Here is a 15,065-nt window from a genome sequence, read left to right as displayed (position 1 = left end):
CTGGAGCCACAAAAGGCTTTAAACAACTTTCTGTCACACATGCAAACCAAGACCTGTGAACAGAGTTTGATGTGTAAAAAAAAAATCAGAGTTCTCCTTTAATTACACAACGAAATCCCACTAGAATTTGAACTGGAAAGGTGAAGTAGTTACATCACCCAAGCAAGAGTAAAATACCTCCAAATATTTCATTATAAGTAGGGCTGCAAATAATGATTATTTTGATTATTGATTAATCTGTTGACTATTTGCTCGATAAATCAACTTTTAGTCTATAAATTGGTGAAACATGTTGATTATGGTTTCACAAAGCTCAAGATACAACCAACAATGTCTTCTTTTGTCCCGACCAACAGTCCAATCATAGTACTATCATATAGGACTAAAGAAACCAGAAAATATTCACGTTTAAGAAGATGGAACCAGAGAATTTTAACATTTTTTCTTAAAAAACTCCTTTAAACAACTATCAAAAAGGTTGACTAACTTTCTGTTGATCGACTAATTGATAAATCAACTAATCATTGCAGCTCTAATAACACAGTAAGGAGGAGTGTTTGTTAGTGGTGACGCTAAATCGGCCCTGGTCAGTTTCCTGTTTAGTGCCTAATATAAAGCACTGCGTGATCATGAGCAGGCTTACAAAAGCTTAAACAGTTGAACGTTCAAAGCAGTCACACAGAAATGAAGAAAGAAATATAAAAGAGAGTTTTATTGACATATCACAAAAATGTTTCTTGAAGCCTTAAAGTAAACCTGCAAAAGCTGAGACTAAAACAAGGACTGGGCCACAGCGTCTTCACCTCTTCTTGAAGCCGTACTTCTTCCTTTCATAAAACAGATCTGTTTTTGAGCTGCCCAGATTCACAATCTTAGGACAGCCATCTCGCTGTAAAGACAACAGAAAGAGGACAGAGAAGACTTTGTTAGTGTACTCTGAAAAACATCTCACAGAGACTGGGTTCTTGTTTTTATTGCTCAATTTAAAAGTTAAAGTCTATTTATGTAAGTGCATTATAACAATCTAAGGAAGCCAGATTGCTTTTCCTTCCATCATACTTGAACGGCCTCAGCCGCAGCATTTCTTGAGTAGTAAAGCAAGAAGCACTAGCAAGCAGAGACTAGATGACACTCACATCTTTCTCCTGGATCGTGCACTCTTTACAGTAGTAGGCATCAGATACACCGGGCCCTCCGCAGATGACACAGCGTCCCTGATAGGAGCCGTAGTTGCACTCGTCACAGATGCGCACCAGCGTGCACGGCCTCACATAGGAATCACAGATGACACACTTGCCGTCACCTTGGAGGAGCAGAAAAAGGACCAATAAGAAGATTGATGGAGATTAAAGGTGGATTAAAAAAAAAAGTGCACAATGTGGATAAGAGAACGTAAACAGAAGAGAATGATAGTTATCAATGAAAATCTATTCATCAAGTACTTCACAACTGATGATGTATTTGACATTTTTTAAACTAAACTATAGATCATAAGAATAATTGACAGGTGTATTGACTATGAGAACAAACATATAGTATAAAAGCTGAGACAGCCTTCATTATCATTGAAAAACTACAGTAACAAATGAATACTGAAACTATGTATGACTGAAGTCTTTCACAGCTGCAACATGAACTGATAGTGTGTTGAAAAGGTTCAAAAAGCTGTTTTGATATTATTACTATACTACTTTGGTGTGTCTCTGTGCCATAAACGTTTCTATTACAGATTAATATACATTTTTATTCAATGAGTTGATTGATCATTAACTCTCTGAAATGAGTTTTCAAAAGTATTCACAACCCAATGAGATATCTACAACATAGAAAGGTTGATGGTTGCATTAACATAATTTGTAAAGTACTGAGTGTAATAAATGTCATTAACTGTGAAATACATTAATCTATAATTTTCACTCTTCAGCAAAAATGAAATTATCTGATTAAACTTCAGTACAACGTTTCTGTTACACAATCAAAGGTGAAAACAAGTCATAAGGCTGATGCCAGCAAATGTATTGATAATTGGTAACTAATAACTAAACTAATAACTAAAAGCTTGAAGGAAAACACACGACTGTGAATACAATACTCAAACTGTTCAAATCATTTTAGGTGTTAATACTTACATTTCTCGCAAAGTCTTCCAATAGCTGCGGAATTAAAACAAAGCAGTCAGAGTCATTAACAGATATCACTTTGCTACAGTAAAGGACCTTCTTCTGTCTCATGTTCACAGTAAAATCCATTATTAAATACAAAAACATTAATATTTAGTGAAATAATAACGTTGTTAATCCTTAACTTGTAAACATTTCTGTGCTAGCACCACGGCTAACTTTGAATGAAGTCCATGCTGTAACCGTTAGCATTGTAGCTAGCGTTATCTTTAACAAAGCAATCATAAAAGACATCCGGTTAAAGCTGAAATAACAACGTTTGGTTTGACTTCGAGATAAATTAATTAAAACATACCGACACCGGCTTGTTTTCTGCAGAAGATCAAATCTGGATGATGCTTAGCCATTGTTGGCTAACGTAAGGCTGCCGTTTAGCTTCAACTTTCACCTTTGACCTGTAAATCTGAGCGAGGAGTTGCATTACCGCCACCTACAGTCTCCAAAGGAAAGAACAGAAAAAAAAGATTGAATTTTTTTTTTTTTACAGTCTATGGATTGAACGCATCTTTAATCCATTTTTTCTTATTTACCCCACAAAATATAGTTAGATAATTACCTTTCATTGAAAAATGTTTCGTGTGCAGGAATTACAACTCTTTAATATATAAACCATGGATACAGCCATGATAAAAACTACAGATAAAATTAAAACTATCGGTATCCTTTCTGTTTTATAGAAATCAATAAAATCTTAAATCACAGATTTTGTCTGTTTCGAATCTGTATCGATTCTACATTCGAAAAAAATATAGTTTGAATATTTAGCTAAACAAGAATTAATTTTAAGTACATTTTTGTGACAATCTTGATGAAATTTAAGCTATTTAAAATATTTTGTCCTTGAAGGACCTGCAAGACCGCGGCTTATAAGTATGTGACGTCACGACTGACCCGACACATCTTTGTCAGTGAACAAAATGGCAACCTACTGTCTCACTGTCGCCCGGCTTCAGGTAAGAGACACGATTTGCTCATTTTATTATCATATTTAAGAGGCAGAGGAGGATGTCATTTGTTGTTTTATTTAATGTAAACCCAGTCTAATGTGAATCTGGTGTAATAAAAACGTTAAGAGCCGCTGCTGCGGACAAATAAGCTGTTGAGCAGTCACCGGCTAGCTGGCCGGGTCATCGTGTCCCGGCTGCACTGAAGCATCCAGCGGGCAACATCGAGTCACTGGCTTCATTAAACATTAACGGATAGTGTCTCCGTTTATGAGAAGTAAACGCTGATATCCTCAGTCATGAAACGAACATAGCTGGGTGTGTTTAAATGCCGGAGTTTGGTGTTAAACAGCAAGGTTAACCACAAGGTTAGAGCTCTCAGCAGACACTCAGGCGAGCAACGTGAAACAGACAGAAACATGTCTGATCAGTTACAGCAGATAAAACAGAAAACAGTCTTATCCTTTAATGTTTGAGGATTCGATTAAGAGAAAATCATTTATTCTCCTATTTTAAAGCTAACGGGACGGGGGTATGCCGCTCCAATCACAGCAAAGTGTTGTGAATGACTGCAGTGTTAACATATGAATCCACATTTTTTGTCTTTCGTTTTACTGTTTTGTCTTTGTGGACTTTAACTTTGAATTGTATGAAAACACCTTTTTAAAAAAGGCAGATAGTATGGCTTGTTTTACTTTTGATCCACTGAGATGCATATTAATTTCATTATACTATTATTATTATTATGATGTAACTGATTCTCATTGTTAGACATTTTCTCTTCTCATGCACCTCTTTATTAATAAAAAATATTATACTAAAAAACAAACAAACATCTGAATCCAGTAGATTTCTATTAGAGCTCACTTTGATAGAAGAAAGAAGACTGAGAGCAGACAATTCTAATATAGATATAGGCTAATCAAGAATATCTCTCTAGGCTTGAAAAATCATGTTAGTAGTTTATAACACATACCACATTGATGACATTAAAGAAAAAGTCTTACGTGTCAACTGTCCATCAGCCAGGGTGCAAAATTAACTTTTTGTCCACTGGCCAAATGGCTAGTGAATGTTAAAACTTTATCAGCCACTCAATAGATTACCATTGTTTGTTTTTTTTGGCTGATGAGTGACGCAAATCTACCAGCCACTTGCGTCTTTTACCAGCATTTGGCTGGTGACGGGTGCTAATTTGGTGCCCTAGGGCTCTGTAATTGATACATGAACCGTTTTTAACTCAGTTTGAAGTGTTTTGTTGAGTCTTAATTTAGCTCTTAATTGATTGGCAGCTAGAAGCTCCTAGACAGCAGAAGTCACCTGATTAGTGGCTGTAAGTTCAGCTGTTCACCTCCAGTTCTTTTATTGCAGGACTGCTAATCTTTAACACAGATTGTTTAGTCATAAGACACCTTCATCTGGAGAAACTCTACTGACGTAGTGATCTATAATCATACATGAAGACTTATTTAAACACACCTGCCCAGTATTATTAGCTCAGTGTTCTCCTGGCACTTACTCAAGCAGCTTTGCTGGACTGAGTTTGTGTTAAAGTGGCTTCCTCAAGGACACCTGAGCAGTAGTTTGGTCCAGGGGTTTGATCTGGCAAGATTCTGGACACATTATTTAATATGTATGATTTATATCGCACCCCCCTAAGTGGAGGACTTCCACATTGTGTAATAGGATTGGAGGCAATGTATTCACAGGTTGAGAATGTGTTTGTGGTTGGCCTCATGTGGGGGGAGGGAGGGCGGGAGAGCTTCAGATGCATCAGGGAGTCTCTGACACCTGACACTTGTGTGTCCACTGCAAAACACCATTTCATTCACAAGCTCACTTCCTAAAATGGAGTTCAGTTTTACAATAAGAAGGATTTTAGGCTCAATATTCACTTATTCTGCTCTTTCAACTGTATTTTTAAGACAATTTTAAAAGAAAAAATATAATACAATAATCTAAAGTATTTTTGGGTATGGCCTAATGTATTCATTTAAGCTGCCCAAATAAATGTTGTATGTTAGAAATACTGCTGCAGCCTGCATGTGTCTGGTTTTCGCCTCTACTCTGTAATTGATATGCTTATGTTATTAAAAATGCTTGTGTATGCTTTTGTTGTCGTCTCCAGCTGGCTCTGGGCCATGGTGCACGCCGCCTGCATGTATCGGCAGCTTACAGAGCCAAGGCCCAAGTGTCCATGAGCCGCTTCGAGCCAACTTCCTTCGTCAACTACGAGAAGCTCCAATCGAACATCGACATTGTGCGAAAAAGGTCAGACAGCGTCCTCCCTAATCTGCTCCGTGTGTTTACTCTTGCCCACATCACTGTGTTCTCCAACACTCATATCTCTATAATGTTTTATCTCTATCTCTAGTGTTTGTTTGCCCTTTAACACAGTTTTTCCATCAAAGTTGGAGCCTCAACAAACTCTAGTCTGTCATCGTGACTCGTGTGCTGTGCTTGAATTATTGTACAGCTCTCTAAAGTTGTTGTATGGTGTGTCGGGGGGAGACATGGTGCTGTGATGGAAGTGTAGATCACTTGCTTCTCTTTGTTCAGCCCTGTAATTACACTGCAGTTTTAGACTGGTATAAACTGATAATTATAAACCCTGTGATTTCACTGTATTTTAAGCTGAAAAAGATTTATTTTGGATTTATAAAGTAAATCATTTTATTTCAACCAGAGGAGGAAACCCTCAATATGTACTTTGGATCAAACAATCAAAAAAAAAAATCAAACACAATTATTCTGGCCAAAATAATTGCAATTCATGGTATTATCCCGACATTCATCAAAATATGCTTAAAACTCTTAAAATGGAACTTTAACATACTGGAATCACTTAACCTTACATTTTGTTAAGAAACAAATCATTTTTATTGTATCACAGATGGGACACACATCTTTGTTTAGTGAACATCCTTTCTATCAATAACTGGAAAGATGAGGGCTCCCCCTTGTGGCAGTTCAAAATAAATCAGAGAATTAATAAAGAACTATACATTAGCAAGCTAGACAGCTTTTCCAAGTCACTCGTGTGAGGATATTCACAATTATCCTGATTCATGATTATCTCTATAAAGGAAATTCACCACAATCAACTTATCTTGAATGTTCTTTATCCCAATACACAATAAAATCCTTTATACTCTCATCCCTAGTCAGCATATTGCATCTACAAGACCTCACAACTGTCTATACAAATAGTTTCTTTCCTTTATTTTGTCCTCTACTTTTTGTTGGTTATTTTAATATTGCACCTCACATCTCCCCCTTCTGAAACTTCCTCTGCCGTCACAGCGTCCTACAACCAATAATGTTTTATTCCATGTTTTCTTCCCAGACTCAACCGGCCTCTCACTCTGTCAGAGAAGATCGTGTATGGCCACCTCGATGATCCCCACAACCAGGATATTGATCGTGGTCGCACCTACCTGCGGTTGCGTCCTGACCGTGTGGCCATGCAGGACGCCACAGCCCAGATGGCGATGCTCCAGTTTATCAGCAGCGGCCTGCCAAAGGTTGCCGTACCCTCCACCATCCACTGTGATCACTTGATCGAGGCCCAGACCGGAGGAGTGAAGGATCTGGCTAGGGCGAAGGTGGGGGGTCTTTGTTTACAGAAATTACACTAAACTCTCAAAAGTAATGTTGTAATGAGTTGGTAAAATGAGTTGTGGTCACGGTTCACATCCTAGGAAGTCAACCAAGAAGTCTACAACTTCCTGTCAAGTGCTGGTGCAAAATATGGAGTTGGCTTCTGGAGACCAGGCTCTGGGATCATCCATCAGGTATTATTACTCAAAGTTTGGATGCAGTTTTAGCCCTGAAATGACAATTGTTAATCCCACTCTAATTTTAGCACGCTAACATTAAGATTTGTTACCCAAACAGATCATCCTAGAGAACTACGCCTACCCTGGGGTGATGCTAATTGGCACAGATTCCCACACACCAAACGGTGGTGGACTTGGTGCTATCTGCATTGGAGTCGGAGGAGCTGATGCTGTAGATGTCATGGCAGGAATCCCCTGGGAGCTTAAGTGTCCAAAGGTTAACAGAAATTCTACATCTTTGTCCCTGTTTCTCTTTCATTCTCCAGTGTAGCAGTAGCTGTTTTTATTTCTACCCCTGAACTGATGACAGTTGACCTCCCTATCAATTCATTAAGGTGATCGGGGTGAAGCTGACAGGCACTCTGTCTGGCTGGACGTCTCCCAAGGATATCATCTTGAAGGTGGCCGGCATCCTGACGGTTAAGGGAGGCACTGGAGCTATTGTAGAGTACCATGGACCAGGAGTCGACTCCATTTCCTGCACTGGTCAGTAAAAAAGGAAAACTTGTTTTTTATTTTGCCTGTTACTCTTATATGTAGTATTATGTATTACTCTACATTAGAAACAACTTGTTTGTGTCAGAGCCAATGTATAGAAACAATACAGTATGATTGATAGCCTCAATAATGTGTGGTTTTTTTTAAATGTGTGTGCAGGAATGGCCACCATCTGTAACATGGGAGCAGAGATCGGAGCCACAACCTCAGTGTTCCCCTACAACCATCGCATGAAGACCTACCTGGAGAAGACTGGACGTGGACGTATGTGAAGACCTCACAATTAATCAATGTCAACACATTAAAAAAAATAATACTAATACAGAAAAATGGAAAAGTAGAGCCAATGAAACTGTCGGTGTATGTCAATGTATTGTGTCCATTTTCCTGATAGACTTGCTTGTTAATGAGGGTTTGTCATCTCAACACTCCTCCGTCATCCTCTTGTTTCTTCTCAGAGATTGCCGCCCTGGCTGATGAATACGCAGACATACTGGTGCCGGACAAAGGCTGCGAGTATGACCAGGTCATCGAGCTCAATCTGGACGAGGTCTGTCCTTTTTAAGTTTAGCTTTTGGCACTTCTGAATTTATTAAATAGTTCAAAGTGGAGAGCAACAGAAAATACTGGGAGAAGGTGACATGAAACAAAGGTCTTTGGGCAGATTTGAACTATCCGGGGGCCACTGTAGACCTCCAGTGCAGTAAAGGCGCACAACTATTATGAGACGTATCTCAGAGGGAATGTTGGAACTTGATTAAGTCTCTGCAGCTTTTTTGAAATTCAGATTTTTTTAATTTTTAATTTTTTTTGCAGTAGATGGTGTTTTTCGGTTCATGGGAAACCATATTGTAAAAAAATGTTTCATCTGTTCTCAGTTGTATAAAAACTAACAAAGCTGGATCTATGTAAATACTCCACATTAGTCTATAAAGTCAGAAAAGTTACGGATTATTATATCAAAGTCTTAGTTGGATTTGTACAAATAGGAAAGGGAGAGCTTTATTTTACAATATCTATGTTCCTAAGTGTTATGTGGTGTCTTCCTGTAGCTGAAGCCCCATATTAACGGACCATTCACCCCTGACCTGGCTCACCCAGTGTCTGAAGTCGGTGCTGTGGCTGAGAAGAGCGGTTGGCCACTGGAGGTTAAAGTTGGTAAGAACTGACTGGGGATGGATGATGGGATATTCCTGCTTCTTACCTCCCTAAATTACAGAATATGGATTAAAATTACCAGCACTTTGGTAATGACTCCTCTCCCCGTTTTTTAGGTCTGATTGGCAGCTGCACCAACTCCAGCTACGAGGACATGGGCCGCGCCGCCTCTGTGGCCAAGCAGGCTTTGGATAAAGGCCTGAAGTGTAAAGCTCAGTTCACCGTCACCCCCGGCTCCGAGCAGATTCGCGCCACCATCGAAAGAGATGGATACGTGAGTGCTGGCATTGGAGGGGGGAAAAAAAACAAAAAACAAAAGTGGTGACTTGCATCTCCCTTTATACTCAGGCTGATGTGAGGAAATGTGTTTGTGTCTTCCTGTAGTCAAAGATCCTGGGCGATGTTGGAGGTGTGGTCCTGGCCAACGCATGTGGACCCTGCATTGGACAGTGGGACAGGTAGGTGAGGCTGTAAGTTTACGTCATGCAAAATAGCTCAGTTAGACTTGGGTGTTAATACATGATGTGTGTTGGTATTCAGGCAAGATGTGAAGAAGGGAGAGAAGAACACAATCGTCACCTCCTTCAACAGAAACTTCACTGCCAGGAACGATGCTAACCCTGCAACACACGCCTTTGTTACCTCCCCTGAGGTAAACTCACTAAACTAACCCACATTGCTGGATTTTCAGCACTGGGTTCACTGGTTTTGATGCTGCCACACTAGAATACATTTTGAAGCTCTATGCCTTTCCTCAGATTGTCACTGCCCTGGCCATCGCTGGCACGCTAAACTTCAACCCAGAGACAGACTTCCTTACAGCCCCCAATGGTGAGAAATTCAAGCTGGACCCCCCCAATGGAGATGAACTGCCTTCCAGAGACTTTGACCCGGGCCAGGACACCTACCAGCATCCTCCCGCTGACGGCAGCAGCCTGAGGGTGGACGTCAGCCCTCAGAGCAACCGTCTGCAGCTGCTGGAGCCCTTTGACAAATGGAGCGGAAAGGATCTGGAGAACCTGCAGGTCCTCATCAAGGTCAGGTCCTTTTTAAATCAGGTTGGTGCACTTTCTCTGTAAACATCTTCGGGCTGTTTTTAACTTTCCCTTCTGTCTCCACAGGTGAAAGGCAAATGCACCACAGACCACATCAGCGCTGCCGGGCCTTGGCTGAAGTTCCGCGGTCACCTGGATAACATCTCCAACAACATGCTGATCGGTGCGGTCAACAGCGAGAATGATGCCGTGAACAAGGTGAAGAACTACCTGACAGGAGAGTACGGAGGAGTGCCTGATGTGGCCCGGCACTACAAGGTGAGGACTGTAGAGGGGAAAGGTTCAGGTACTGGATTATTGGACCAAAGCTGCTCTTTTGGCAGAATGCTAGTCTGTTTTGTACTATAATTTATTCATGCTCTAAAAAGAAACCCTTGTAGCTCCCAAAAAATACACGTGGGGACTATGGCAGCTACAGAGATACCGTGTGGAGGCTGCAACTGTGATTGGATGCTGATGGGGACTGTTGAGATTGAAGACAATGTTAAGAAAGTTGTACTCAGTAGTCTTCTTCTTTTCAGTAACACACATCTAGCAAAGACATCTCTGATGGCAACTGCATGATAGATAGATGAGGTGAAATAGTAACTTCCTGGATGCAAGTATATCCTCAGCCCGCCGTCACTCTGCATCACAAAGTGAATGAAAGAATGTGAACACAGTTACAGCCTGATTGAATACGATGTGGTCCTCTTAACAGCTGAAATCTGATAAATCTAAACCTACACTGTAGATCTCTGCAGCAGGACTACCGTTAACCTGGTGCGTTAAAGCACAAACCCGGATTAACACTTTTTCCTCTCCGTTGTCTGCAGGCTAACAGTGTCTCATGGGTTGTGGTTGGAGACGACAACTACGGCGAGGGCTCCAGCAGAGAGCACGCGGCGCTGGAGCCCAGGCATCTGGGAGGCAGAGCCATCATTGTGAAGAGCTTCGCCAGAATCCATGGTACTGCATGAACACTGCAGAGGTTGACTGTTGTAAAATCCAGTGCATGAAAAGAAGTCTTAAGCCCTATTCTCAGGGGACTAGTATTACCTGGGGACCTCTAGTAATTTATAATAATTGCGGAGGTCGTATGTGATCTTAATCCCGTGTGAAACTGCCATGTCTGTAACTTGTAAAGTAAATGACCTACCATATTTCACCAAACAAGGAGGTCGCAAAAATATTAGTCCTTTGCGAATCATATATCATATCATATTTCAAATAGGGCTTTAGAGGCGCTTTTATTTGATGTCCAGAGAAGCCTAATAGTATTTTCTCCTGAGTTTACATAAGGTAATCATTGTTTTTACCTGCAGCTAGGACTTAATGAAATCTTACACCTCAGCATTTTCAGATTTTATTTCATCACATTCATTCTCAAAGCTGACATACATGTGTCCTGTCCTCAGAAACTAACCTGAAGAAGCAGGGTCTGCTGCCTCTGACCTTCAGCAACCCATCAGACTACGATAAGATCCGCCCCGATGACAAGATCTCCATCAAAGGACTCGAAAGCTTCACTCCAGGAAAGGTGAGAGTGCAATTTCTTACATTTTACATGTAGTTTGCCTGTTCCAAACTTCTCCGCTGCGTTTAATGAAAAACCCGTAACGAGAACTCCCTCCCCTCCTTTCGCTCTCTCCCAGCCTCTGACTGCAGTCGTGAAGCACAGCGACGGCAGCTCGGATACCCTGGAACTCAACCACAGCTTCAACGAGACACAGATCGAATGGTTCCAGGCAGGCTCCGCCCTCAACAGGATGAAGTCGCTGCAGAAATGAGGAAAGAGGGAAAACGTGGAGGAAGAGGAGGATTTTCAGGGAGGAAACAGGGTGTTAGGGATTGTGGGAAAGAAGGAGGATGAAGAATGTCAACAATTGCTCCATCATCTGCATTAGCATACAGTTTGGACTGAAGTAATGTGTCGGTATACCTCTAAGAGTTCAGCGTTGTCAGTAGGTTACTTCAGACTAAGTGCCAAGCTAATGTCGATGATGGAGCAACAGCAACCGGTCTGTGGTCAGATATCTCTAAAAACCTTCATTCGTCACAGCGCAGTGTTTCCCTGAAGGTACCGTACGCTGCTATGTTTCAAAGTACAACAGTGATAAACAGGTGAAGATAAGAATCTGTGCTGTAAAAACAAAGGGGTCACACACACACACACACACACACTCACTCCGAAACACTAAGCTTTGACCCAAGCGGTGACGTAGTACCCTGCCAGCTGATGTGCTGCCAGTGTGTTTGCAGTCGTTCCAACAGGTCAGTACAGCGTGGAAGCCACTTCACACTGGAGCGCAGCCAGCTGATGGCACTCAGTCTCCTTGTCGCTTTTAGGATTGTGTTGCACACTGCATGGCAATAATCAGCTTTACTCAACCTGCACCAGTGCTATTTAAAGTCCACCCTGGAACAGGTAAACAGCGTCTTTTGGTTTCATCTCTGGGTCTATTTGTTGCTCGTTGTAGTTGCAAAGATCACATACTGTACTTGTTGTTAGCCTGTCCGCCCCCTTGTGGCCATGAGGAGGTACTGTCGTGTCTACGATACATAGAAACCATGCCCACTCCCAAAGCAACACCTCATCCGTTAACGGTCTTTATAGATTGTTTCAAGGTTTTCTGGGAAATGTAGGAAATCCTGCAAGTACATGAGGAAGTGGATTCACTGTAAAATTAAATTAATCAACTTCTGAGATCCATTTAACATCATCTAGGGGTCGTTTTTGTAATCATGTCCTGTATATGTGCAGTACGTTGTCATCCATCGCAGCACATATTGTCCAAGATCACATTTCCTAATATATAAAGGTACTTGTATTCTTTAATACTGTGTAAGAATACAGTAGCTCACCCTCTTCTTCCCTGCCGCCATCACCACTGACATTAAACTTCCCTTCCTCTCTCCTTCCCTATCAACCTTAACCTTCACAAGGTCAAACACACCATATGGTTTCTCCCTTTTGTTTATATATTTATATTTTTTTGCTGCAAAAGGTTCAGATTCTGTGTGCATTTTCATTTTCTTCATGCACAGGGTTAACTTCATCTAGTATTTCATGCCCTTTTTTGTAGGGTAACAAGTCAATTTTTGTGTTACTTTTGCCCAACAAAAATGAAATTGTATTTAAGAAAAGGAAAGACTTGAAAGCAGATTTTAGACTGTAAGTTACCACTCGATCAGAAACAATGACTTTTTTGTCCTCATGTCTATATTCACTCCCTCTGTCCCTGCAGACAAAATGCAGTTTTCATCAAGACCTTAATCAGATGAAGCGAAGTCATATTAAATCTAAAGCTTAAACCAATCTCTTCCTCTAACCCACTGTATATGAAGTGTCTGGTTCCATGTACATTTAAGTGTTTGTGTTTTTTTTTCTCCCAGATCATCTCTTCTGTATTACAGAAATGCCAATGGGTTGTAAAATAAAACTTCACAGATCTCATTTATTTACATCGGCTCCAATGATGTGGCTAAAATCTGTTCAAGGTTGAGTTACTGATATTTGTTCAGATATACGGTGATCCATTCTCTTCATTTAAAGTCATAATGATGTAGGATGTGTGTGTGTTACATGCACCTGGACAAATTATAAAAAGCATTACATCTGAAATCTGGTGATTATAATCATGTTTAATGAAACGGGCTCATTGCAAGGTGTTTAGAGAGCAGTGACATATAAGGATAAAGTGTGTATCATCCTTTTAAATATATGAATATGAGTCCATAGATCCTATTTTGGGCGACATGTTCTCAACAGCTCTGGTGTATCTGCGCAACAGACGACACAGATCCGGGAAAAGTAATCAACAAGGTCTGCATTGCCTCTATGGAGGGTAATTTGTCTCTGACACATTCTGATTATGATATCCTGTATTCTGTAAGTGAATGTGAACAAGAGTCAATGCTGTTTTTGATCTCTTTCAGAAACAGTTTGACATGTCATGGGTCAAATGCAGATTAAAATCAGCACTATTTACAGTGATGAGCTGATGAGCTGTAGGTTAAACTGGAAACCAGTCTGAATTACATTTACGCTGCCTGTTTCTGTGAACATTTAAAACTAGACGAATGTTCTGCGGGAGCATAATAAGACACTTGTCTCCTCTTATCCAATCTGTGCTGAAAAAAAAGTCCAGAGCTCTTTCAGACAAAGTGGTCATTCTGAAATGTCACAGAAAGAAGAAAGCCTGGAAAGAATTTCTGAGGAAGAATTTCAACTGAACTGGAACCAAAGCAAGTTTACAATACCAGAGCTGCAAACAATAGTTTGTAGAGTTTACAGCTTTAAAAAATGGACATGCACAAATAGATTTTAAACCACATGCGTAACATGTCATTTAACCCAATAGGTTTGGGTGCTGCTGTAGGTTATAAGTGAACCACTTTGCTCAAGAGCATCTGGGTGGGATCAGTCAAGAGAACTTTTAACTTTAACTTTATTGTCCCTGTGGGGAAATGTTGTCTTGCTGACAGATAAAACATGTAACATGTGTACATCAAGTGACAACATAAAACCTAAGAGTGTGTCATCACCCCATGATAGTTACATAGAAAACTCATCATGAGCTGAGTCATCATGAATATTTCACAGTGTGATGGACTGAGAGAGAAAAGAAAAAAATCAAACCCCGGAAGGATGTTTTTAGCCATGCAGGAGCTTTATGAATGGTAGTCTGTCCACCACTTTAGTCCAGACTGAACAACTAGAATCATCATTAAAATGTGTTTAGACATTCATGGTCCCCAGATGATACAGCCTCACAGAGCTGCAGGCCGGCCTGTTACAGGTGCTTGTTAGTTTACATCTTGATATAAGTAAAACATATAGAGGATAGTAGCTTTTAGCAAGGCATTTACAACTGTTGATGATGTCACCTAAAACGTCATCATGGATATGGTCAATTGAAATGAATGGGAGACCAGAGGCTGGTGGGGCAAGGGGGGATACCCAAAAACATACATAAATTAATTTTGTTCAAAGCAAAAAACAAACAAAATTCACATCACAATGTGACAAGAGAAACTATATATATATATATATATATATATATATATATATATATATATATATATATATATATATATATATATATATATATATGTCTTTTTCATGTTAATTCTTCTTATTATCTTTATGTTGTATGTTATTAATATTGTAGCACTTTGAGCTTCACTATGAATGAAAAGTACAGTACAAATTTATGTATTATTATTATTATTATTATTATTATTATTATTATTATTAACTGGATAAATAAAATGGGAGAGTACTGTATTTGTAGTTATATTTTATCGACACTAAAAATAATCACAAATTCTATCATGTGTTTAATAATTGATGTGACTTTAATGTATTTATTGTAAAGGACACTGAGCATTCATGTAGAGATGAGTAAC

At 40.0% G+C, this 15,065-nt stretch overlaps 2 protein-coding genes across 2 annotated transcripts; one reads left to right on the top strand and one right to left on the bottom strand.

Moving 5' to 3' along the window:
• Nucleotides 1–697: 697 nt before the first annotated feature.
• phf5a (PHD finger protein 5A) lies at nucleotides 698–2,617 on the bottom strand. Its single transcript, XM_042397692.1, has 4 exons — nucleotides 2,476–2,617; nucleotides 2,130–2,153; nucleotides 1,137–1,303; nucleotides 698–889 (listed from the first exon to the last, which is right to left on the bottom strand). Exons 1-4 carry the CDS (start codon nucleotides 2,525–2,527, stop codon nucleotides 800–802), a joined length of 333 nt encoding a protein of 110 aa, XP_042253626.1. The 5' UTR covers nucleotides 2,528–2,617; the 3' UTR covers nucleotides 698–799.
• Nucleotides 2,618–3,040: 423 nt separating this feature from the next.
• Nucleotides 3,041–13,118, top strand: aco2 (aconitase 2, mitochondrial). Its single transcript, XM_042397691.1, has 17 exons — nucleotides 3,041–3,133; nucleotides 5,253–5,395; nucleotides 6,471–6,729; nucleotides 6,826–6,918; nucleotides 7,022–7,180; nucleotides 7,299–7,449; nucleotides 7,621–7,725; nucleotides 7,920–8,011; nucleotides 8,514–8,619; nucleotides 8,736–8,893; nucleotides 9,004–9,077; nucleotides 9,160–9,271; nucleotides 9,378–9,656; nucleotides 9,741–9,932; nucleotides 10,490–10,622; nucleotides 11,072–11,193; nucleotides 11,309–13,118. The coding sequence occupies exons 1-17, from the start codon at nucleotides 3,098–3,100 to the stop codon at nucleotides 11,441–11,443; spliced, it is 2,349 nt and encodes a 782-aa protein (XP_042253625.1). The 5' UTR covers nucleotides 3,041–3,097; the 3' UTR covers nucleotides 11,444–13,118.
• The last annotated feature ends 1,947 nt before the right edge of the window (nucleotides 13,119–15,065 follow it).

Source organism: Thunnus maccoyii, chromosome 20, assembly GCF_910596095.1.
Source record: "Thunnus maccoyii chromosome 20, fThuMac1.1, whole genome shotgun sequence".
NCBI lineage: Eukaryota > Metazoa > Chordata > Actinopteri > Scombriformes > Scombridae > Thunnus > Thunnus maccoyii.
The sequence above is the reverse complement of the archived record's forward strand: the minus strand, read 5'-3'. Positions and strand labels throughout refer to the sequence as shown.

What these genes read in the sequence shown, in the direction of transcription:
- phf5a (XM_042397692.1), bottom strand. Translation starts at nt 2,527, where the DNA reads ATGGCTAAGCATCATCCAGATTTGATCTTCTGCAGAAAACAAGCCGGT. An exon ending in CAGAAAACAAGCCGGTGTCG is followed by an intron (nt 2,154 to 2,475) that starts GTATGTTTTAAT and finishes TTAATTCCGCAG; the next exon opens with CTATTGGAAGACTTTGCGAG. An exon ending in GCACGATCCAGGAGAAAGAT is followed by an intron (nt 890 to 1,136) that starts GTGAGTGTCATC and finishes TTGTCTTTACAG; the next exon opens with CGAGATGGCTGTCCTAAGAT.
- aco2 (XM_042397691.1), top strand. Translation starts at nt 3,098, where the DNA reads ATGGCAACCTACTGTCTCACTGTCGCCCGGCTTCAG. An exon ending in GAGCTTCGCCAGAATCCATG is followed by an intron (nt 10,623 to 11,071) that starts GTACTGCATGAA and finishes TCCTGTCCTCAG; the next exon opens with AAACTAACCTGAAGAAGCAG. An exon ending in AAAGCTTCACTCCAGGAAAG is followed by an intron (nt 11,194 to 11,308) that starts GTGAGAGTGCAA and finishes GCTCTCTCCCAG; the next exon opens with CCTCTGACTGCAGTCGTGAA.